We start from the raw sequence: 21,292 nt of genomic DNA on the forward strand, positions 1-21,292 counted from the left end.
TTGTCAGGCAGCGTATGTTGACTGACATCTGGACTATTTCAATGAACTATTCAGTTTTTCGATGGATAAACTGTTGCGCCCTGAGGAGGATGGACATACAAACCCCACCCTAAACAGACCCCCACATCAAAACAAGGACTTTGCTCGGGCTATGGCTTTGAGGCAAACATTTTTTTAAAAAGTTAAACTGTTGTGTCCTGGGTCTGCCCCAAGGTATCCTCCCAGGTAGGTAAAGTACAGGCCTAGATCACCTCCCGTGTGAGACATCCAGGAAGCATCTTGAAAGTGTGACTAAGGCAAAAAAAAAATCAAATTAAAGCCAAATTAAACAACAATAAAAAAAGGTTTCACAAATCCCGCCTCAGCTATTGCTACATCACTGGTCACGTGCACTTGTTTTTCTGCTGTTTCATTAGAAAAAGTAATTATTTTCACTTCCTATTTCAATCTTTTTCAACAAAAAAAAAACACAAAGGGGAAATGACAACAAAACCACAGAATAGCTCAAAAGTATTTATTGAAAATCACATTAAAAAGTTGACTTTCCAGGAGCATTTCCAGGTTCGCAGCATTCACACGCCGCTTCACTCTTAAATGAGAAGCTTTAAATATCAAGTATTTACAATAGCTGGTTAATTTAAAACGATGATGCAAGACTGTGGAGCACACGGAGGGTGACTTTGGTTGCTAGTACGATAGCTCATTGTCAGAAAAAAACGAGCCCTGTAGTACCAACAAAGTGAAGAATGCACCAAATAAAAGGTCGGAGTAAACACAATTGATACAAAAAACATCCACACAAAACAGCAAAGGCACATTTTAACACCAAAAAAGTGCCTCGGATGAAAATTCCATTTCCAGTCGATGCTCTGAAAAAGGCAGACAAAAAAAGATTGACCCATTTTCCTTCGACTGTAGTCAAGAGTAGCCGAAACAACCCAAAAAAAGATAATGCCACTTGTTGGAAGCAACGTTAAAAAGTAAATGACACTGCAAAATGAAATCGTCTGAAAAGGAAAAAATGCACTCTGAAAACACAGTAACAAGTTTTGTTCAGTGATGGGAAGAATTGCATGAATTACAATCTTTTAATATGAATCTTATACGTGGAGTTAAGTATATAAATAAGCTCATAATAATAACTAATCAATCCAGAATTCATAGTTGATTTAAATCAGGTCAACCTGCCTAAAAAGCTGTTCTTTACTTATTTTAATTAATAAAATGATTTGAGTAATACTTTTTCAAAAACCAACACGTCTGCACTTTACTCTGAAGCATATTTCTAAAGAAATAAGAAGACACATGCACACAAATGATCAGAGTTGGCTTAAGTAACATGAAGATGAAACAGGAAAAATGCAACAAGGGTTTAAAAAAAAAAAAACCTTTCATAGTCGTTTGTGTGTCATCCTGGTTTTTAACCAGGGTGTTTTTTTTGTTTTTTTTTGTTTTTTTTCTCCGATTAGAAAACCAGTCGACTCATGGAGTTGAAGCCCCCCCCTCCGCCGCCACCTCCCCCCGATGGGCCGCAGCTCCCCGGTGGATTATTGTCATCCGAACCGTTTGGCCTAAATGAACAGGAGGATGTAGCCTGGAGAGCCTGGCTGCGAGCGTTCAGCTCCTGTTCCTGCAACACAGAAGACAAACGTTTGGTTGTTTTTTTTAAACGTGGTCCACCATGAACATCGATCCGGAGCCAGCATTGTGGCGATTTATCACAATAGCTCCCTCTACAGGGGAGAAATGTAGGAAGCGTGAAGATGTCAAAATGTTTCAATGAGTCATCACATTTGACTCAACCCTATACAATTAAATATCTAACTGCTAATCCCAATATACCCTGTACAACTTGTAACTTTAATCTGCAACCCATCGTATTTTTCTTCACCTGGCTGTTATTTTTTTTACTGTTGCAACTTCGTTTTGTCGAGGCGCCCGGAGACTTTTGCGATCGTCTCTGCGTGACTACTGAACTATTAAACAGCAGTGGGTTGGAGAGAGTTTTTTCTTATGAAGAACTCAATTATATCCGGTAAAAATTACGAAGCAACAAAAGCCAGATGAGTTTCATCGCATGTCAACGTTGCAAAGATCATGGATGTAACTTACGTTAAGTGTAAAGGGAAAATGAGATTTAAATAAAAGATACCAATAGGTTATAAAAGTGCCAGTAGAGTCGTAAAAGAAGTGGTGAACTTTTAAACCACAAAGATTTATTTTTTAAAGCCATAATTACATGGAGAATCAACTTCGTTGAAGATACCAAGAATTAACGATGAGTTCAATGAACCACGATTGGGTTTATTTATACGAGAGGTCACTTCTACTCTCCAAAAAACTGCCAAGATTTTGAGAAGACAAATTTCCTTGAATGCCGGTTCCTAACATGGTTGTAACCATAAGCTCTAAGGTCGTCAAACTCCGTCATTTTAAACTGAAAACAAGTCGAAAACAGAGTTCGCTTCTTAAGCATCAACGGTTTATTTTAGCGTACAGCTTCTCTTGAACATCACCTGAGACGCATCGTAGAGTCGACTGGTTGCTGAAGCCACAAAACGATGACTTGTCTGGCAAATATTGACATGGATCCATCATATGATTATAATCGGGCGATCGATGTAATAAACCAGCTTCACAACCGACTGCTTACCTGCAAATACAGCTTGTTGTCTTTGATTATAGCGTCAAGTAATTCTTTCTGTAACGGAGGCTCGACGGCGGGTCTCGTTCCGTCGCCGGACGAGGCTTCGCTCGCGGCTCGGCCCGGCGGCTCCTGTTTACGGTACATGAGAACGTACGCCGTGTCTTTGGGAAAGCGGTTGGTGATGTCCTGCACGGACTGGAAGGAAGTGAACGACACTCGGCTGTCGTTGAACAAAAGCCAGTCCTTCGCCTCCTGCCCACAGATTTGACGGGAATCCTGCGGGCTGGAGATGGAAAGAGCCGAGCACTCGGCGGGACCGTTCCCGGAGTCCTCCTCTCGGGCAAAGTAGCTGACCGGGTGTTGGCTTCCGTCGGCTCCGTTGACGTTGTGACCGTAAGAGTAGTAGTGGCCGCTCTCGGACGACAAGCCCGAGTGCATGACCACCGAGCTGAGGACGTACGGCACGGAGAGCACCGACGAGCCCACGTGGTTCATCTGCTCCACCCCGTCGATCCTCTCGTCTTCCTCCTTCTGAGACGGCTTCAGCTTCTTGGCCAGGTTCTCGCCGCCCTCCGGGGAGTCCACCTGCAGCGGCGGGGAGTCGGGCGAGGAGCAGCGGGAAGGCGGCGTGGGGTCGTGGACGGGGAGTCTCATCGACGTCGGGATGGTGATGTTGTCCAGGATCTTCCTCCGGACGTGACATTTGGCGTCGTAGGAGAACCGCAGCAACGTGAGAATCAGGTACTCGGGTGCCGACACCACCTTTATAGTCTTCTCCGCCCGCTGGAGGGAGCTACACTTGTCGCAGAAGTAGGCGTTCTCCTCGTCCAGGATCTCCGGAGCGAGGAAATAGTTCACGAGGTCGGGGACCGAGAGCGGAGGCTCGTCTGTCGGCGGCAGCACGGACTGAACATTGCTGGTCGGAGCTTTCGATGTCCCGGGCTCGAGTATTTCGCTTCCGCCGTTGACCGACCCCTGGCATCTCGCCTTGGAATCCTCGGAAGGCCGGTCGGCGTGAAGGGCGGTGGTGGTCGGGCAGAAGGCGAGAGAGAGGTCTGTGAACGGCTCCTCTTTTTCCGAAACGCTGTTGCATTGAGTGCAGCAGATCCCGGTGACGAGTTTCCCACCGAACGTCCTTTCGATCAGAGTCTTGCTGTCGCTCTGCGGCTCGAGCGCCGAGGACGACTCTTCGGTTTCCTCTACGGGAGCTTGATGGATCGCCGCGTCGCCGTTTGCATCCGAGTTAGGCTTGGACGTTCCCAGAATCTGAAGGGTTTGTTCTTCTTCGTGCAACCTTCGGATCAAGAACAAAACACTTTGTAGTAACTGTTCTCGACCAAAAATCGATAAAACATGAAGAAAACAAATAAAACTACATTATAAAGTTTCTATCCATCCACCAGGAGACCACAGGAGAACTAAGGACAATGGGCATCAATGAAAAATAACTTCACAAGCTTTCGTACGAGGTGACTTCATACCTGTCGAGCAGAAAGCGGAGGTATTCTGAGCAGTCCTGCTGCGATCCGGCATTGAACCAGGAGGGCCGAGAAGATTCCAGAAAGCTTTTAGGAGCATATGCCGCCCTCTGTTGGACACAGTGTGAAATAACAGAACACAAAATAAACTTGTAAATTAACACAAAGAACGGCATAAACATCCATGATTGTGAAAAAATAAACCAATACATCGCAGCGTATGAATATTCAATAGCACTTTATTGGCTTTCGAATCAATTTTTGAGCCCCGGTGGGTGACGAGCTGACGAATTTTAAATACTAAAACCATTCATTTTATTAGCAAACTATTGCTAATACTGTGGAAGTAATAATACCTTCTAGGTTGACAACAAGGTGAAAATCATACACATGGTACAAGTTAAATCACTTTATCTGTAAGAGTAGTGATGCTGTAAGATCATGGTTGCTTCTTATTGGTCGATGCGTTGTGTTTTCAGTGATTGGCTGGATTTACAAAAAAAGGACCAACATTCATTATCATGAAAAAAAATATATATATATTATTAAATTGGTAAACATATGCTAAGAAATGTAAAGTGTGGCATGAGAATGGCTCTTAAACCAAATGTTTTAGCGGATCTATATGCAATTTTAAAATAAGAAACAACATTCCGCAATATAGCGGATCTCTAGGATAACAGTGTTTGGACATATTTAGGTTTCAAAACAAATGAAAGCAGTTACGGCTTCCTCAAGAGTCATGTGGTCTGTAATTCTGCAACACTAGAGTTGAGTACTACAAATATCTTTCCTACAGTATCACAATATATTGTATATATCGTTAGATTCTTGCGAATACACACCTATAAACATCATTGAAATGCAAAACTATCCAAACCTGAGTGTGTGCAAGAAAGGCAAACAGCAGCTGGAGCTTTTTCATTAGTGTGTTGGAGCCGTTCAGATCCAGCGATAGAACTTGGCGGCGAAAACTGAAAGAGAAAGTCAAGTTAGAAAATGAAAAAAAAAAAAAAATCCTAAAGAAGTTGTTAAATGTACAGATGACTAACTCTGTGGCCATGAAGAGGATCTGTATGATGCTGTTCATAAAGCAGGTGTTTCCCAGGTTGACAAGCCCAGTCTTCCCAGTCTCTGACTTCCCAGCTTGCTTCAGGACACCGGGGACGAAAGAGTTAGACTGAGAAGTCCAGGCACTTTGATTTAATACTAACTTTATCTTGTCTTCCTCAGGTTTAGGAAGATCCTGGCGAGACAAAAGAAAAAGTGTAAAAAAAAACTACAGCCTATTGATAATAAAAACAGTCATACATCTGGTACGTTTACCTTGATAGCTTCTAGTATGTTGTCGTACAAGTCTGGGAAACCCGAGTACTGGTACATCATGCAGTGAATGAGTTCAGTGAACTGCAGTAAGAAAGCCGGGCTGGTGGGGAGCCCATCTTTTCTCAGAGAGTGGACAAGAGTCACCACATGAGGAACAACCTGTGGAACAGAAGAAGGTGGATGAAAAAAAGGATGATCAGACGGACAGAGACTTAAGTACAAAATGTATAGTATATTCAATTTCTGCGTAAGAAAAAGCTATTTTTATTAAGTATCTCTCTTATTTTGACACATGACAAGTTGTGTAGTTAAACCGGAACCAGACACTATTTCAATCTTACATGTTGCTTTAATATATCCTTTTTTTCCCAAATTGACTTCACAGTTTAACTACACAAATAGAACATTACTGTTGGGCAATTGTATAAATCCAGCAAGATTTTTCTAAATAAAAAAACAATTTAGCAACAATTTCTATATTATTAACTACTTTGCTCATACGAAGAACATTAATCTTCAGGGTTCAAATTTCACTGCGGCAACCACAGCACTTTCCGTCACCGTCCTTCACACTTGCCATAATGCCATGAAAATGTACCAGTTTTAACAGCAACAACTTGCCGTGACTGCCCTTGGCTTTTAATTTGTTAATAAATACTGGTAGCGTAATTGTTTTCCCGAGTAAACATAATAAAAATCGTCCTCATTTTTAACATTTTTAACTGTTCAATATCTAACGGTAAAAGGTAAACAACACGTCGCAGCCATTTTGGAAGCTTGTGTCGAATGTAAATTGACGACGGAAACATCCGAGCAGTTCCGAGTGATACATTCTTTACATGAGCGTCTCGAAGGAGGTAAAGGTGTCCGGTGAATTTTGGTCACAACTTTTTAAGGTCATTTTATTTAACTGTTTAAATGCAGTGCTAATAGTATTTAGTGGTTCGTTTGCCCTCGAAACTCACCAGTTTCTTAAATCTCATTATTCATTTAACTTTTACATATAATCCTGTCATTTATTATCATGTTCTTGTAATTCTCATTACTTAAACATGTATGTATGTAAGTAAGTAAGTAAGTAAGTAATATTTATTTATATAGCGCTTTTCGAGACCAGGGTCACAAAGCGCTTAAACAATCAAAACAATACTTAAAAAAGTACATACTTAAAGATCAAGATAATACTGAGAACAACGCAGGAGTTCCAGAAAATCAAGGAAAAGCCTGAACAAATAGAAACTTCTTAAGATGTTTCTTAAAGGAGTCAGTAGACTCCATCAAGCGCAAAGAGAGAGAAAGATCGTTCCAAAGCTTAGGAGCAACAGCCTGAAAAGATTTCTCTCCTCTGGTCCTGAGCCGTGTGCGTGGAACCATAAGTAGATTCTGATCCACAGACCTCAGAGCCCGAGCTGGGGTGTAAGGCTGGATCAGATATGCCAGGTGCTTTAAGGCAAAACTTGCCTTCACCTTAAAACATTTAAATTCAAAGTCTGAATCTGCTGACAACACACCGATCATGTTGCTATATTTATTTAATCGAGGCAAACCTAAGATGCATTGTGTCGACACGGACAAACTACAATCCTCAGAAGAACTTCAACACAAAAATGCGATGTGAAATACTGACCAAGTGGAACGCTTCCGGAGAATGCTGGAAACTTAGAAGCATGTGAGAGAGCACTGCTAGTGCTCCCTGTCGCACGATTGGGTACCACAGGCGGGTAAACACCTGTAAAGAAACAAAAGCAACTTTATTTTACTGAAAATTAATGATGGATGTGTTTACAATATTTATTTAAAACTCTTTTTTTGTGAATTTTTAGTGGGCTGAGAATACTAATAATAATAGTAATAAATTGTGCAAGTACAATGAAGTGCATTAATAGTCTTAAACAACCTGGAACAACATGCAATATCCAGTACATAAGTGTTTAATTTAACTTTTAAACTTTGTTTTAAAGCCAAAATGAGTCCAAACATCAACTCGTTTTTTTAATATCCATACAGTGCTATTGAATATCGATATTTATAATATTGGGAATAAAAGTATTGAGATATATCGTTATATCGATATTTTCTTACACCCGTAGTGTTAAGTCTATCAACAAATAATATTAAACATGGAAATTATCCACCACTTACCATTTCAATTTTTAGCAGCGTGACATCGATGAGGATTGTAAACTTTTGAACAGCAGCCAAACCCTTCAGCAAAGCGATGACCCAGCGGTCAACGTGTTGGGCTAAAGGCCAGGAAAGCCAATCGATCATCCTAAAGAGGGAGCGCATTTTGCAGTGTCAAATAAACGGAAAAAAAAAAACATGTATAAGGGGGAAAAAAAAGGAAGCATGTCCTTTAACCTGCAGAGTGCCTTGGTCATGCTTGTATCCTTCACATTCTGGTCTGTGGTGAGACTCTTGATCAGGACCGTGATCATCTGAGAGGGAATGTGCTGCACCAGGCTGGCCAAGGCAATGGATGGATCGAAAGAGGGATCTGAACAAATCATATACAACATGTTGGTTCATTCAGTAAAATACAATGACTTTGAGGCATTCCAGCCAATCCTTCTCCAATACTAACTCAATAAAGAAGGGGATAAAGACAAATTCAGAATTTATTTGATCCCTAATTTTAAATTGACTTTACTTAACCCTTATTTTATGTTATCTCAGGGTCAAGGTGACCTGAAAGCCAGAAAACAAATGTATTTGTGGTATCCCTTGGGTCGTCTCTGGGTCAAGGTGAACGACCTCCACCACTGCATATGTATTTATGGAAGCCAAGGAGGTTGTTGACCCAGAGACAACACAAGGGATACCACAAACACATTTGTTTTCGGGGCTTCAGGTTAAAATGACTTTTCGCTTTATTATCATTGAAATTTCACTGTAATGCAAGTTTTCCATACAATGAAGTAGATCCAAATACCTTAAATAATTCAAATGTTCTTCTTCTTTACTATGAAATATTTAACCTAATCCCTGTAATTTTCAGCGGTGTAAATGCACAACAAAATGTAATTTAACGTGAAGTTATGTGGACATACTGTGAGGAAATGTCTATTTGTGTGTAAAACAGAGCTGTGGTTAGTTAACGGTTTATTCTGTTAAGGTAATACATTTTGATTGACATTACTAACTAAACTATTTTACAACATGCAAGCTTAAAATGTATTTTTTATAGAAAGTCACAACTGTAATTGTATAATAACAAACCTAAGTTCATATCATTATTTGTAGGGGTTGAACGAAGTCTCTCAAATTGTGGTTGCATGTCTTGTAAGTACATTTAAACTATAAGGAGAAGAGTCTTGAGGGCAAATACACATTAACTAGCCCTGAGATAATTATATTTGGTTTATTAAATCATCCCCGTCGGGGAACTGTTTGCTTTCTTACCTGTGGAAGAGATGATTGCAAAAACCTCTTGCAAAGAAGGGAGCAGTGTAGCCGGCTCTGCTTTCCAGATGTTCTGCAGCAAGGTGCTGACTTTAGTCACTTGACTGACATACTCTCTGAGTTCTTGTTCTTGGCTGGCAAAGCAGTGAAAGTTACTGATGGTCCTCACGAGCTGCTGGCAGAACAAAACGCCAGACTTATCCCGAGGGATGCACTGCAAAAAGTCTGAGAGCATGGTGCTGAGCCGGGCGCAGAAGGCCGGATCAGGTCGCTCGCACACCAACCGTAGCACCTCCACTTGAATGGAGCTGAAGGTCTCCAACACGGAGGGGCAGCTGATGAGCAACCGCAGGCAGCAGTGAATATAATCGATGATTACTGGGTTTTTACGGTCCAGCGTACCGTAGCCCTGCTGCAGCAGACTTACGACGAGGTCTTTATTAAAATAAAGTTCAAAGTCTGGCCGGTGGTATCGTGCGTACGCTTCCAGAACTTGGAGGCCGACCTGTTTCTGAAAAGCATCTTCGCCGGTGAGGATGAGGCGAGTGGTGAGGGTGAACAAGGCCTGGCATTGCTCCTCGGAGACGGCTTTTTCTGCCGCTTCAACCACCTTCTTTACAATGGCCCTCTTCACCGGGACCGTGTGGCTGGAGCTGATGAGTCCCTCCAAAATCTTGTCCATTGTGACAAACTGTGGAAGAAATACGGAATTATTTATGAAACAAAACAAAACAAAACATGTACTTTCAAAAGTTGACAGACTTAAGGGGAATCAATACATCTGCCCTGTTATAAGTAAGTCAGTAAAGTAAGTAAGTAAAGGTTATTTGTAAAGAGCCTTTCTAGACCATGGTCACAGAGCGACCACAATCAAAAACAATAAACAGTTAAAATATACTTTAAAAGATCAATAGACGTAAGAGAAACACAGTAGTCCCACAAAACCAGGGAAAAGCCTGAACAAATAAGAATGTCTTAAGATGATTCTTGAAGGAGTCAGTAGATCATCAAACACAGAGAGAGAGGAAGATCGTTCCAAAGCTAAGGAGCAACAGCCTGGAAGGATTTCTCTCCTCTGGTCCTGAACCGTGTTCAGGAACCATCAGTAGATTCTGATCCACGGACCTCAGAGCCCGAGCTGGGGTGTAAGTCTGGATCAGATCACTGATGTAAGGAGGAGCCTGACCATGAATAGATCTAAAAGTAAGAACCCATTTTAAAGTTGATCCTGAAAGAAACTAGCAGCCAGTGAAGAGTTTTAAGGATCGGGGAAATGTGAGTTCTTCTACTAGAGGGGCTCAGAGTTGTGTATTAACTGCAGGCGAGACAGCTCCTTCTATTTAAGACACGAAAATAAACTGTTACAATAGTCTAAGCGAGAAGATACAAACGCGTGGATAACGAGCTCCAGATCGTGTTGTGACATCATTTTCCTAAGCCATTTATGGACTGAAATGACAGTTGAAATCAATACTGTTTTCAATTTGAATAAGAAATAACACACAGTGTGATTCCGTCTCACACACAAACACGTGGGTCTTGCTCGTGTACTTTGACTTAAAGAACCGTATCGTTCAACTACACACGGATGTTTACAAACATGCTAACGCAAGCCTTCATTACAGCGGCGATTAGCACCTCGGCTAACCGCTCCCTGGTCAATAACCGACGGCTACAAAAATCGCACGGTGACGGAAGCTCTCGAGAAATATTGTTGTTGTCTTCATGGCACGTTTTTGTGCGCGTTTACCAGAAAACAACAGACAAAGCCGTGACACGGGCCCGTCGTTAGCTCCGGGCTACACTGACTTAGCAAAAAATAAAAACAAGTAGAAGCGGCGAACGAACGAGTCTCGGTGTCGAAGTCATTCTTACCCACAACTGGCATGTCAACGAGCCCCTGTCTGTGGATCCCCGGCTGTCGTTTTATTGTTTTCTAGCTAAAACCGACTCAATATTTTGATTCTTCGAACCATTCTGGATCAGCTGATCAACCGCCCGAGCACAGGTCATTCACCGGGTCCTAATTGAGACGTCTTCACAGCGCCTGTTTTGTTTTTCATTTGTTTTGTCGCTAAAAAGAAAATAAGTCAAAAGATCACGTTGCAAAAAATAAACAAATAATATGTTTGATATAATTTTTTCTCAATTTATTTAACTGACATATTAACGCGTTTTTTTCTTGGCAAAAAAAAAAGGTTTAAAAAAATCGACCATTATTCGTTCAATATGCAAAAAGCGATAAAAATGTTAATACCTAAAACCGATTAACAATCATGGGTATTTTACCTGATATGTGTTTAACTACCATCTTAAACTTTTAGTAGTAAACGAATGTATTAATATTATCAGAATCGGACAACTTTTACGACACCGGAAATTGTATTGGTGGCATTACAGAATATAATAATGATATTACACTAAATAAAAAAGCGATAATAATAAAAATAGCCATAAATGTAATCACGACTTCTAAAGAATTAGTTATTATTACTGGTAGCGACACCAAGCGATTTATTTTTAGTTTGTAAATAATGCGATTGGGTTTATTAGTTTGTCATTTATTTGTTTATTAGTGTATTTATGAGAACAGCGACCAATCCAAACACACGTGTTTTCCGAAAGTCCTTGAACGCATCACTTCCCAACTCTCGCGATCTCTCCGGCCGGACGAGACACGCTGTGTGAGAACGCGGGTAATAGCGCCAACCGGTGTCTTCTTCGGGTCAACAACCACCACAACAGTAGCACTATAGCGGGAAAACTTTCGTCGGCGGCGGCTTCAGGATATTTTGCGGGACATCGAAACCCCCCAGGATTTCGTAACGAATGGAAAAGATGTCCGACAGCCCGAGCAGCAGCGCGGAGCCGCGGGAAGCTCCGGCGGAACTTGAAGAAGCCCCAGGAGCTGAGGTGAGACGGGGTTTTTTAAAATAATATAATAAACTAAACAATATATAATTCAACAATATATAATAAAGTTGTTCTTCCCCGACGGAGTGAATCCTAAATAATCGTCAAGTTTTAACTTCCACTTTGTTCTTCTTGGGAGCTAGCTAAGCTAGCTAGCTCGTTAGCTAGCTTCATTCACCCGCTAACGTGTGAGCGAGGCCGGTGTGTTTCACAAGCGCACCTACATTTTGTATTTCCTCGTTTTCCACCGACTCATCCCCGCAACTGACTCCACTTCCGAGCCTCATGAAACCTCTACGTCAATGTATGTTTGTCATGGTAAATAACGCATGTTACATATGCGTGGAGTAGCGGCTTCCGGCGCGGTAACCCCAGCCACACTCACTCCTTTTATTCACCCTCGCCCTCTTGATGGCTCCGCCCGGGGCTGCTTGAACGGCTCTAGTCATGTCCGACGGGTTTGATGCGTCTTCAATCTGTCGCTGCGTCACAAAGCAGCAACAGCGGGAGGTTCTTTGTTTAGGTTCTTGTTCTTGCTCTGCTGGAGCAGACGAGCTAACTTCAACTCTGGATGATCTCGCATCGAATCAAATACTTCCGATGAAATATTATCCCCAAACTTTTTTAATAGGGATCATAAATGTGTGTCACACCAACTGAAGATCAATAAAAACAAATATTGTTCTCCAAAAACGATGCTTAATACAGATAAAATGACGGTAATGAGACATGTAACTTAGAAATGCAACCCTCCTTCCAACAATTCAAATCTTTTTGAAGCTCGATGGAGTCTACTGACTCTTTCAAGAAACATCTTAAGACGTTTTTATTTGTTCAGGCTTTTCCGGAACTCCTGTTGTGTTATCGGTTTTATTTTGAAGTGTATACTTTATTGATTGTTTGATTGGTTTAAGTGCTTTGTGACCCTTGTCTGGAAATGCGCTGTATAAATAAAAATGACTTACTTACTTTTTATTCTTTGTATTTAGGAGAAGTCTGAGTCGTCCGATGCTGGGAAAGAGTCCTCCTCGGAAACCGGGGCTGATGCTCAGGAGGGATCCCCGTCGGGTAAAGGGATCTTTGCAGGTTATGAAGAGAAAGTGGTAAATAAATAACCGTTCATGACAAGTTATAGTTGGAGTCTTAAGAGCTGCTTAGTGAGTCGCTGTCTTTGTGCGTTTTTTTTTTTAAAGCAAACCGACCGGACCAACAGATTCGAGTACCTGTTGAAGCAAACCGAGTTGTTCGCTCATTTCATCCAACCGGCCGCTCAAAAGACCCCGACCTCTCCTCTTAAGATGAAGCCCGGGCGTCCCCGCATCAAGAAGGATGAGAAGCAGAACCTGCTATCGGCAGGAGAGTGAGTCATTTTCTATTATCATTATTGATTTAATTCTCTATTGTTTTGATTTCAGGAATTGTACTTAGCTTAATGTGTATTTGTAATTATGTTGACCTTTTATTCATCCAAGCCAATCTCGTGTTGCTTAAAAGTTAAACGTATGCAAACAAAACGATTTCAATAAATCAATAAAGTTCTACCTAACTTATGTTCGCATCTCTACATTTACTGTTGCCTTTGTACATGTAAAATATTGAAGGACACGATTGGAATTTCTCTTTTGGGTACATGATTGATTCAAGAGGGAAGATGATGGATTTTAAATAAGCATTTGAAAAAAAAGTAAAATTCTATTTTTCAAACTATACATGCAGTTTACATGATGTTTGGCTTGTACTTCCTGTGGATCAGAATCTACTGATGGTACCTAGCACACGGTTCAGGTTCACCAGAGGAGATAAATCCTTCCAGGCTGTTGCTCCTAAGCTTTGGAACGATCTTCCTCTCCCTCTGTGTTTGATGATCTACTGACTCCTTCAAGAAACATCTCAAGACATTTTTATTCGTGCAGGCTTTTCCCTGATTTTCTGGGACTCCTGTGTTTGTCTCAGTGTTGTCTTGACCCTTTAAGTATATATTTGATTGTTTAAGCACCTTGTGACCCTGGTCTGGAAAAGCGCTCTACAAATATAAATTACTTGTTTACTTTGCACTACATCACAACTTCATTCATCATCATCTCCTACAAATGTATGTTCTGTATTGAGTGTGTATAAGTAATTAACAGCTGGTTAATTACTTACTCATTTTGAAAATACTCTTGAGATACTGTGGAGATGACTGATGACCATCCAAGTGTGGTCTCACTATTTGGCATCCATTAGATGACGTAAATATAACTGAAGACTAATTTTGCCTTTACCTGTCTGGTAGCAATCGGCATCGTCGGACCGAGCAGGAGGAAGATGAAGAGCTTTTGAGCGAGAGCACAAAAACGACTACCGTCTGCACTCGTTTTGATGATTCTCCATCTTGTAAGTATTTATTTCCAAGACGGATTGAAATGCAAATCTGATTTGTGTTGAGGTGAAGTGACCCACTAACCCGTTATTTTTTTTTAAAGATGTCAAATCGGGAAAAATGAGGGATTATCAAGTCCGTGGACTGAATTGGCTCATCTCGCTCTATGAAAATGGAATCAACGGAATTCTCGCTGATGAAATGGTCAGTCAGCGTCACGCTGGAAACGAAAAATTAACGTTTACTTCATGAAATAATACTTATAAAGCTCAACCCAAATGTTTTTTTTGTTTTATTTTAGGGTTTAGGAAAGACCCTCCAGACCATTTCCTTGCTGGGTTACATGAAACACTACAGAAGCATCCCAGGTCCGCACATGGTTCTGGTGCCAAAGTCCACCCTTTACAACTGGATGAATGAGTTCAAGCGCTGGGTGCCTTCTCTTCGTGCCGTCTGTCTGATCGGAGACAGAGATCAGAGGGTGAGTTCATGAATGTAGCTGAGAGCAAGTTATATTGTTTAGTAAGCTTAATTTATGAAGGTTTATTAAAAAAAATTCTGAAGTTGTTTTTTTTTCTTATTTTTATTGACGCACTTAAATTTATGGGGTTTTTTTTTCTCTTTTTTTGGTCCCAAATATACTTCTATTTATGTATTTTACTAGATATTCCCTGGTATTTTGAACTTGATATCTGCAGACTTTACACAGTATATTTGCAGGGACACATTAAATGATTCTTACTTTTGTCATTTAATTAAATATTAGTAATATTCTATCTCAGAGCCACATTTTCACAGTTGATAATCCATAATTCAGATGTTAAAAAAATCCACTTTATATTTCAGACCGCACTGATCAGAGATGTGCTCCTGCCGGGAGAGTGGGACGTATGCGTCACATCCTATGAGATGCTCATCATCGAAAAGGCGGTGTTCAAGAAATTCAACTGGCGCTACCTGGTGATTGACGAAGCCCACAGGATCAAGAACGAGAAGTCCAAGGTCAGAGCAGCGAAATGTTTCCGCTTTCGAACGCGAATATTGTGATGTTTTATTGACTATTTCTGCACCGCTTGCAAACGTTCCTGTCGCTGCTCCCACAGTTGTCTGAAATCGTCAGAGAATTTAAGACGACAAACCGCCTCCTGCTGACTGGAACGCCCCTGCAGAACAACCTCCACGAACTTTGGGCTCTCCTTAACTTCCTTCTACCTGACGTCTTCAACTCTGCAGAGGTGAGAATGTGTTTTTCAAGAAGACAAAATTATGTAAATGGCTCCAACTTATTTTCCCCCCTTTTTTTTAGGACTTTGACTCCTGGTTTGACACAAACAACTGCTTAGGGGATACGAAATTGGTGGAACGTCTTCATACCGTAAGTAAAGGAATCTCAACCATATTCCAGTTAATATTTGTATGCTTACTCAATTACAGTAAGAAAGTACTATACAAAGGGTTTCCCAACCCAAACTTTTTCTTCATTTAGTTTGTCTCTAAAATTGTCATGAATAGGAGTGTGTATTGGAATGTGGCAATGCATATAATGATACGGGCCCACCAAACAATATATTGTGATACTATAGTAACAAGGATATACTTGTAGTATTGTCGAGTGCTTTACTCTGGTGTTTCAGAATTTACAGACCACGTGGCTCTTGATGAAGTCGTAACTACTTTCTTTTTTTTTTTAAACCAAAATATGTCCAAACATTAGTTTTTAAAGCGGATGGAATTGACTGTATCCTCATTGCTATGATTCCATTTTTCCTTTCGCTGCAGGAGTTTCATTGCGAATGTTAAATGTCAATATAAAAATAAATCTATATAAATCTATCGAAATCTTCTCATCCTTTCGGCTTCTCCCTTCAGGAGTTGTTACAGCGAATCAACCTCCTCCACTGAGCCTGTTCTCTGAATCCCCCTCTCTCACACACACAAACCAACTTCATATCCTCTTTTACTACGTCCATAAACCTTCTCTTTGGTACTGCTCTGGCAGTTCCAACCCCAGCATCCTTCTACCAATATACTCACTATCCCTCCTCTGTACATGACCAAACCATATATTCTAGCCTCTCTGACCTTATCTACAAAACAAGAAGAGAACCTCAACATCTTCATCTCTGCTACCTCCAGCTCTATGGAAATATAAACCATAAAAAAAGGACAATTAAAATAAAATGTGATTTGAGATCCAAAGGAGGACATGTATACATTTTATTAATACGGTGCAGTTTAAGAATGATCCAGTACAAAACATTTTGTTATGATGCACCCCAGTCATGATTCAGTTAATTTAAGTAACGGTGACGGTTTGTCTTTCTCTCTTAGGTGTTGCGTCCTTTCCTGCTGCGTCGTATCAAAGCTGATGTAGAGAAAACTCTTCTTCCGAAAAAAGAGATCAAGATGTATGTGGGTCTGAGTAAAATGCAGCGTGAATGGTGAGTATTTTTTTTTTTTTTTTTTAGGGTTTGACAAAATCGACAACAGGAGACGTGGTCCTCATTGTTTGTCCGTCATCAGGTACACGAAGATTCTAATGAAGGACATAGACATTCTCAACTCGGCCGGGAAAATGGACAAAATGCGCCTGCTCAACGTCCTCATGCAGCTGAGGAAATGTTGCAACCACCCGTACCTGTTTGATGGAGCAGAGCCCGGCCCCCCGTACACCACCGACCTCCACCTCGCGGTCAACAGTGGCAAGATGGTGGTTCTTGACAAGCTGTTGCCCAAAGTGAAGGAACAAGGTATGGGACCAATGACGTGAATCGGGCCTACACAATTGTCGGTGCAGAGATGGATTCAAACCTTTTCTTGTCTGCAGGATCTCGCGTCCTCATCTTCAGTCAGATGACCAGGGTGCTGGACATCTTGGAGGACTACTGCATGTGGAGGAACTATGGCTATTGTCGCCTGGATGGTCAAACTCCACACGAGGAGAGACAGGTATATTGTTTGTAATTATATCACTCAGACGGGTTAAGTTTGATGGAATATTTGTTTCTACACTTTAGATTTCCATCAATGCATACAATGAGCCCAACAGCAGCAAGTTCCTCTTCATGTTGAGCACCCGAGCTGGTGGTCTGGGTATCAATCTAGCCACGGCCGACGTGGTCATCCTGTACGACTCCGACTGGAACCCTCAAGTCGACCTTCAGGCCATGGTAAGTGGAGTATGCATATGATGTCATAGAGGGTTTTATTTTGGCTGCAATAAACCTAAATGAAATGACCTCCATCAGGATCGAGCTCACAGGATCGGACAACAGAAGCAGGTCAGAGTCTTTCGCTTCATCACTGAAAACACGGTGGAGGAGAGGATTGTGGAACGAGCTGAAATGAAGCTGCGTCTGGACTCCATTGTTATCCAACAAGGTCTACTTTAACTTTTTGTTTGTTTCTTTTTTGCCTGAGTATGTTGTTTTAAGTCCCTAAACGAGTGAAATGCCGGCTTCTACAGGACGCCTCGTGGACCCAAGCGCAAACAAGTTGGGGAAAGATGAGATGTTGTCCATCATCCGTCACGGCGCCACCCATGTCTTTGCCTCCAAAGAAAGCGAGATCACGGATGATGACATTGACGCAATCCTGGAGAGAGGAGAACGCAAGGTTGAGTCATTTGAAGATTGTGGAGAGATGTTTCTCTACACAGGTGGTGAGGTTTATAAAGTGTATGTCCACCCGTAGACCAAAGAGACGAAGGAGAAGCTGTCTAACTTGGGCGAGAGCTCTCTGAGGAACTTCACCATGGACACGGAGAACAGCAGCGTCTACACATTTGAGGGAGAAGACTACAGAGAGAAGAAGAAGGTCATCACCAACTGGATCGAGCCACCCAAGAGAGAAAGGAAAGCAAATTACGCCGTGGATGCGTATTTCAGAGAAGCTCTTCGAGTTAGCGAACCAAAGGCTCCGAAGGTCAGCGTCGCACACACGTCAGCATCATGCGTCCTCCATCAGCCGTCATGAATCTCATCCTTGTGCTTCAAACTTTCAGGCTCCTCGTCCTCCGAAGCAGCCAAACGTTCAAGACTTTCAGTTCTTCCCTCCGCGGCTTTTTGAGCTGCTCGAGAAGGAAATTCTGTTTTACCGAAAAACGATCGGCTATAAGGTATAATATCTTATTTTTTTAAAGGAAGATTTAAAACTCCTCAGGAACAGGAACTCCTCATAACAAGCTGGGCTTCTCAGGTGCCTCGTAATCCAGAAATGCCGAACTCGGCCCAGGTGCAGAAGGAGGAACAGGCCAAAATCGACGAGGCAGAAGCGCTGAGTGAGGAGGAGCTGGAGGAGAAGGAGAACCTTCTTCAACAGGTGTGCATTTATGACTTTGAACAGCTCACAACAAAGTTTATTTTATTGTGTCTCCATCCGTTAACCTTTCATTTTAAAATCAGGGCTTCACTATTTGGAACAAACGGGACTTCAACCAGTTCATCAAAGCCAACGAGAAGTGGGGAAGAGATGACATCGAGAACATTGCAAGAGAGGTGGAAGGGAAGACCCCAGAAGAAGTGATGGAGTATTCAGGTAACCTCACCGTTTTAGTTTGAAACTGTTCTTAAAATCACACACAAAGCCATGATTTAAAGTGATTATTCACCTGAAATTGAAACTTTTCACTCATTTTCTATTCGACTATGGGTTGTGATTATTTTCAGAGCAATCTGTTCCTTTTAGAGTTATAGACAAAAATGTTTGTTCATTTTATTGTAGCAACTGGAGCTCAGTTGTCTTCGACTTCGTCCAAAAACATCTTAATACCTTCATACTGCTCGTCTGTAAAACAATCCAAACCCTTAATCTACATGAGTTTGAATGATTGGTGAACCATCACTTTTTAAGCTTGTATTTGGTACTATAGTTTTCGGATTATAAATCGCACTTAAAATGCTTGAATTTCTCTCAAAAATTTAAAGTGAGCCTTATTTATTCGGTTCACGTTTCTCAGAAATCTATCAAAATGTTTGGCACCTATGGAGCTGCGCCGCAAAAAAAGTATTACTCAGCGACACTGTGTAGTATACTATGGATCCGCACCACGTTTAATTTGCCTTTAGAGTCTATAAATGCTTCACAATTAAAATTTGTTTTGTGTGTGAAGTGAAGTGTGCTCGGCTGTCAAACAATGCGTAAGACTTTTTGTTAATGCCTTGTCTCTCCAGCCGTGTTCTGGGAGCGCTGCAATGAGCTGCAAGACATCGAGAAGATCATGGCTCAGATTGAAAGAGGCGAGGCCAGAATCCAGAGGAGGATCAGCATCAAGAAGGCGCTGGACTCAAAGGTACAACACGCGGTTTCTTCAAGACGTCCTGTCATTAGTTCTTCCTTGGCTGAGTCGCTCGTTCGTTGCTTTAGATCGGGCGCTACAAGGCTCCTTTCCACCAGCTGCGCATCTCCTACGGTACCAACAAGGGCAAGAACTACACTGAGGAGGAGGATCGTTTCCTCATCTGCATGCTCCACAAGCTCGGCTTTGACAAGGAGAGCGTGTACGACGAGCTGCGTCAGTGCATCCGCAACTCCCCACAGTTCCGATTTGACTGGTTCCTCAAATCCAGGACAGCTATGGTGAGTACCGTATTTTCCGCACTATTTGGCGCACCTTCAGTGAATGGCCTATTTTAGAACAGTTTTCATAAATGGGGCGCACCTGATTATAAGGCGCATAGAATACAGATGCAGTAAAACGTTTGACTGGGGTTGCGTTATGCGTCCACTAGCTGTGCTAAAGGGAATGTCAACAAAACAGTCAGATAAAGTCGAACTTTATTAAGTGTTCTGACAACTGCGTTCACTCCCATGGTAACAATGTTCAAATGATGTTTAAAAGGCTTCAAACCGCAGCGTGTGAGACTTTTCTCTCAAAACGGTGGCAGTAATCTTACTCCTTAGACGTCCGCTATGATGTGGTAAAGCTTAGACTACAGTTTTCAAGTTAATGACCCCAACTAAAGCTTCATCATAATCCTAAATCCTGCTGCTAAATGAAATAGTTTAGTTAAAGACGGCCTGAAATCAAGTCAATTAAAGAACTGCTCTTGAAAAAATGTTTGTTTTTTGTGCAGGAGCTTCAAAGGCGCTGCAACACTCTGATCACGTTGATCGAAAGAGAGAACATGGAGCTGGAGGAGCGAGAAAAGGCTGAGAAGAAGAAGAGGGGACCAAAAACTGGCGGCTCTGTAAGTAAACTGCAATGTTTTCGCTCTAATGGGTTTCATTGTTATAGTAGCCAAAGATTTTGAAAGAGTGCCATCTAGTGGCATCATGGCTTCAGTGGAGGTTTATCGGCCCATCTCTCCTGGAATAAGTCCTCATGAACGTTTGAATGCTTGGCCCTGACAACCCTTTCTTTTTTTTTCTCCCCTGCTTCAGGCCCAGAAGCGGAAGTCAGAGGGAACCCCAGATGGTCGCGGGCGCCGGAAGAAGCTCAAGTTGTGAAGATTTTCTGCAGAACCGACACTAGCCAGCAGCTTAGCGTTAGCATTTTAGAACCCATGGTCTCCGTGCTGGCTCTGATGCTCTTTGTATAAAACCCCTCCAGGACAGACGTGGTCGTATTAGTGTTTTCTTTCAGTTTTTTTTTTGTTTTTTTTACTAGTGTTTAATTGAAATTTAAGTATTTATGCCTTTTCATTGTAAGACATTCCATTGGTTTTAACAACTTTTGATGAAACAATTCTATGTCTAGAAGTTATGTTTGTCTGAACATAAATAAAAGTTTCCCCTGTTTTTTAAAGAGAAAGTCGAGTGTAATGTTTGCAGAACTCACTTGATATTTATTTCTAACATGGTTGGAACTTTTCAACTGCTTAACGTAGTTTATAATTACTATTTTGCTGCTGAGGTAGAACTGAGTAACACTCGGATCCGTAAGTCTTAAAAGGTAGTGATGCACTTGTGAAGCCTCGTGAAACAGTGTCTTGTTGTTTGAGGTCAGTAGGTGGCGCCATCAGTTTAAAAAATGATGTTAAATTAGAACAGTTGTTCAAAACAAAGGGAAATATTGCAGACTGCCATCTAGTGGAAATAATGACACTTTCATGAAGCTTCATCAGACCATCACTATTATAAGGTATTCAATCTAAAAACATGCCTTAATTGGCATTTAAATGTCAAGTTAACGTATTCCTTAAGCGGTACCAGACTTAAATAGGT

General features: G+C 41.5%; 2 protein-coding genes across 4 annotated transcripts; one reads left to right on the forward strand and one right to left on the reverse strand.

Moving 5' to 3' along the window:
* Nucleotides 1-247: 247 nt before the first annotated feature.
* Nucleotides 248-12,113, reverse strand: usp38 (ubiquitin specific peptidase 38). Of its 2 annotated transcripts, none has more exons than XM_087807715.1 (11): nucleotides 11,991-12,113; nucleotides 8,854-9,544; nucleotides 7,813-7,948; nucleotides 7,594-7,723; nucleotides 7,079-7,180; nucleotides 5,452-5,610; nucleotides 5,178-5,371; nucleotides 5,006-5,099; nucleotides 4,129-4,235; nucleotides 2,654-3,941; nucleotides 248-1,630 (listed from the first exon to the last, which is right to left on the reverse strand). In XM_087807715.1, exons 1-11 carry the CDS (start codon nucleotides 12,051-12,053, stop codon nucleotides 1,466-1,468), a joined length of 3,129 nt encoding a protein of 1,042 aa, XP_087663841.1. In that variant the 5' UTR covers nucleotides 12,054-12,113; the 3' UTR covers nucleotides 248-1,465. The 2 variants fall into 2 exon arrangements, with proteins under 2 accessions (XP_087663841.1, XP_087663849.1); XM_087807723.1 differs by lacking the exon at nucleotides 11,991-12,113 and adding an exon at nucleotides 10,729-10,853 and having other exon boundaries at nucleotides 249-1,630.
* On the forward strand, nucleotides 11,544-20,684 carry smarca5 (SNF2 related chromatin remodeling ATPase 5). 2 transcript variants are annotated; one of them, XM_087807734.1, is made up of 23 exons: nucleotides 11,544-11,766; nucleotides 12,756-12,869; nucleotides 12,960-13,126; nucleotides 14,042-14,142; nucleotides 14,232-14,332; nucleotides 14,430-14,609; nucleotides 14,975-15,130; nucleotides 15,232-15,363; nucleotides 15,435-15,503; nucleotides 16,460-16,569; nucleotides 16,652-16,878; nucleotides 16,956-17,077; nucleotides 17,146-17,298; nucleotides 17,377-17,509; nucleotides 17,595-17,743; nucleotides 17,822-18,052; nucleotides 18,132-18,245; nucleotides 18,326-18,448; nucleotides 18,532-18,664; nucleotides 19,300-19,418; nucleotides 19,493-19,705; nucleotides 20,203-20,316; nucleotides 20,510-20,684. In XM_087807734.1, exons 1-23 carry the CDS (start codon nucleotides 11,683-11,685, stop codon nucleotides 20,573-20,575), a joined length of 3,111 nt encoding a protein of 1,036 aa, XP_087663860.1. In that variant the 5' UTR covers nucleotides 11,544-11,682; the 3' UTR covers nucleotides 20,576-20,684. The 2 variants fall into 2 exon arrangements, with proteins under 2 accessions (XP_087663860.1, XP_087663869.1); XM_087807743.1 differs by lacking the exon at nucleotides 11,544-11,766 and adding an exon at nucleotides 12,465-12,485.
* The last annotated feature ends 608 nt before the right edge of the window (nucleotides 20,685-21,292 follow it).

Source organism: Callionymus lyra, chromosome 1 (assembly GCF_982586985.1).
Source record: "Callionymus lyra chromosome 1, fCalLyr1.hap1.1, whole genome shotgun sequence".
Taxonomy (NCBI): Eukaryota; Metazoa; Chordata; class Actinopteri; order Syngnathiformes; family Callionymidae; genus Callionymus; species Callionymus lyra.

Excerpts from the sequence above, each read along its gene's own strand:
- smarca5 (XM_087807734.1), top strand. The coding sequence starts at position 11,683 with ATGGAAAAGATGTCCGACAGCCCGAGCAGCAGCGCGGAGCCGCGGGAA. Across the intron at positions 15,364-15,434 it reads ACGTCTTCAACTCTGCAGAG|GACTTTGACTCCTGGTTTGA; the intron begins GTGAGAATGTGT and ends CCTTTTTTTTAG. Across the intron at positions 18,246-18,325 it reads GAAAAACGATCGGCTATAAG|GTGCCTCGTAATCCAGAAAT; the intron begins GTATAATATCTT and ends TGGGCTTCTCAG.
- usp38 (XM_087807715.1), bottom strand. The coding sequence starts at position 12,053 with ATGAGGCTCGGAAGTGGAGTCAGTTGCGGGGATGAGTCGGTGGAAAAC. Across the intron at positions 5,611-7,078 it reads CTCCGGAAGCGTTCCACTTG|GTTGTTCCTCATGTGGTGAC; the intron begins GTCAGTATTTCA and ends TCTGTTCCACAG. Across the intron at positions 1,631-2,653 it reads ACAACAAGCTGTATTTGCAG|GAACAGGAGCTGAACGCTCG; the intron begins GTAAGCAGTCGG and ends TCTGTGTTGCAG.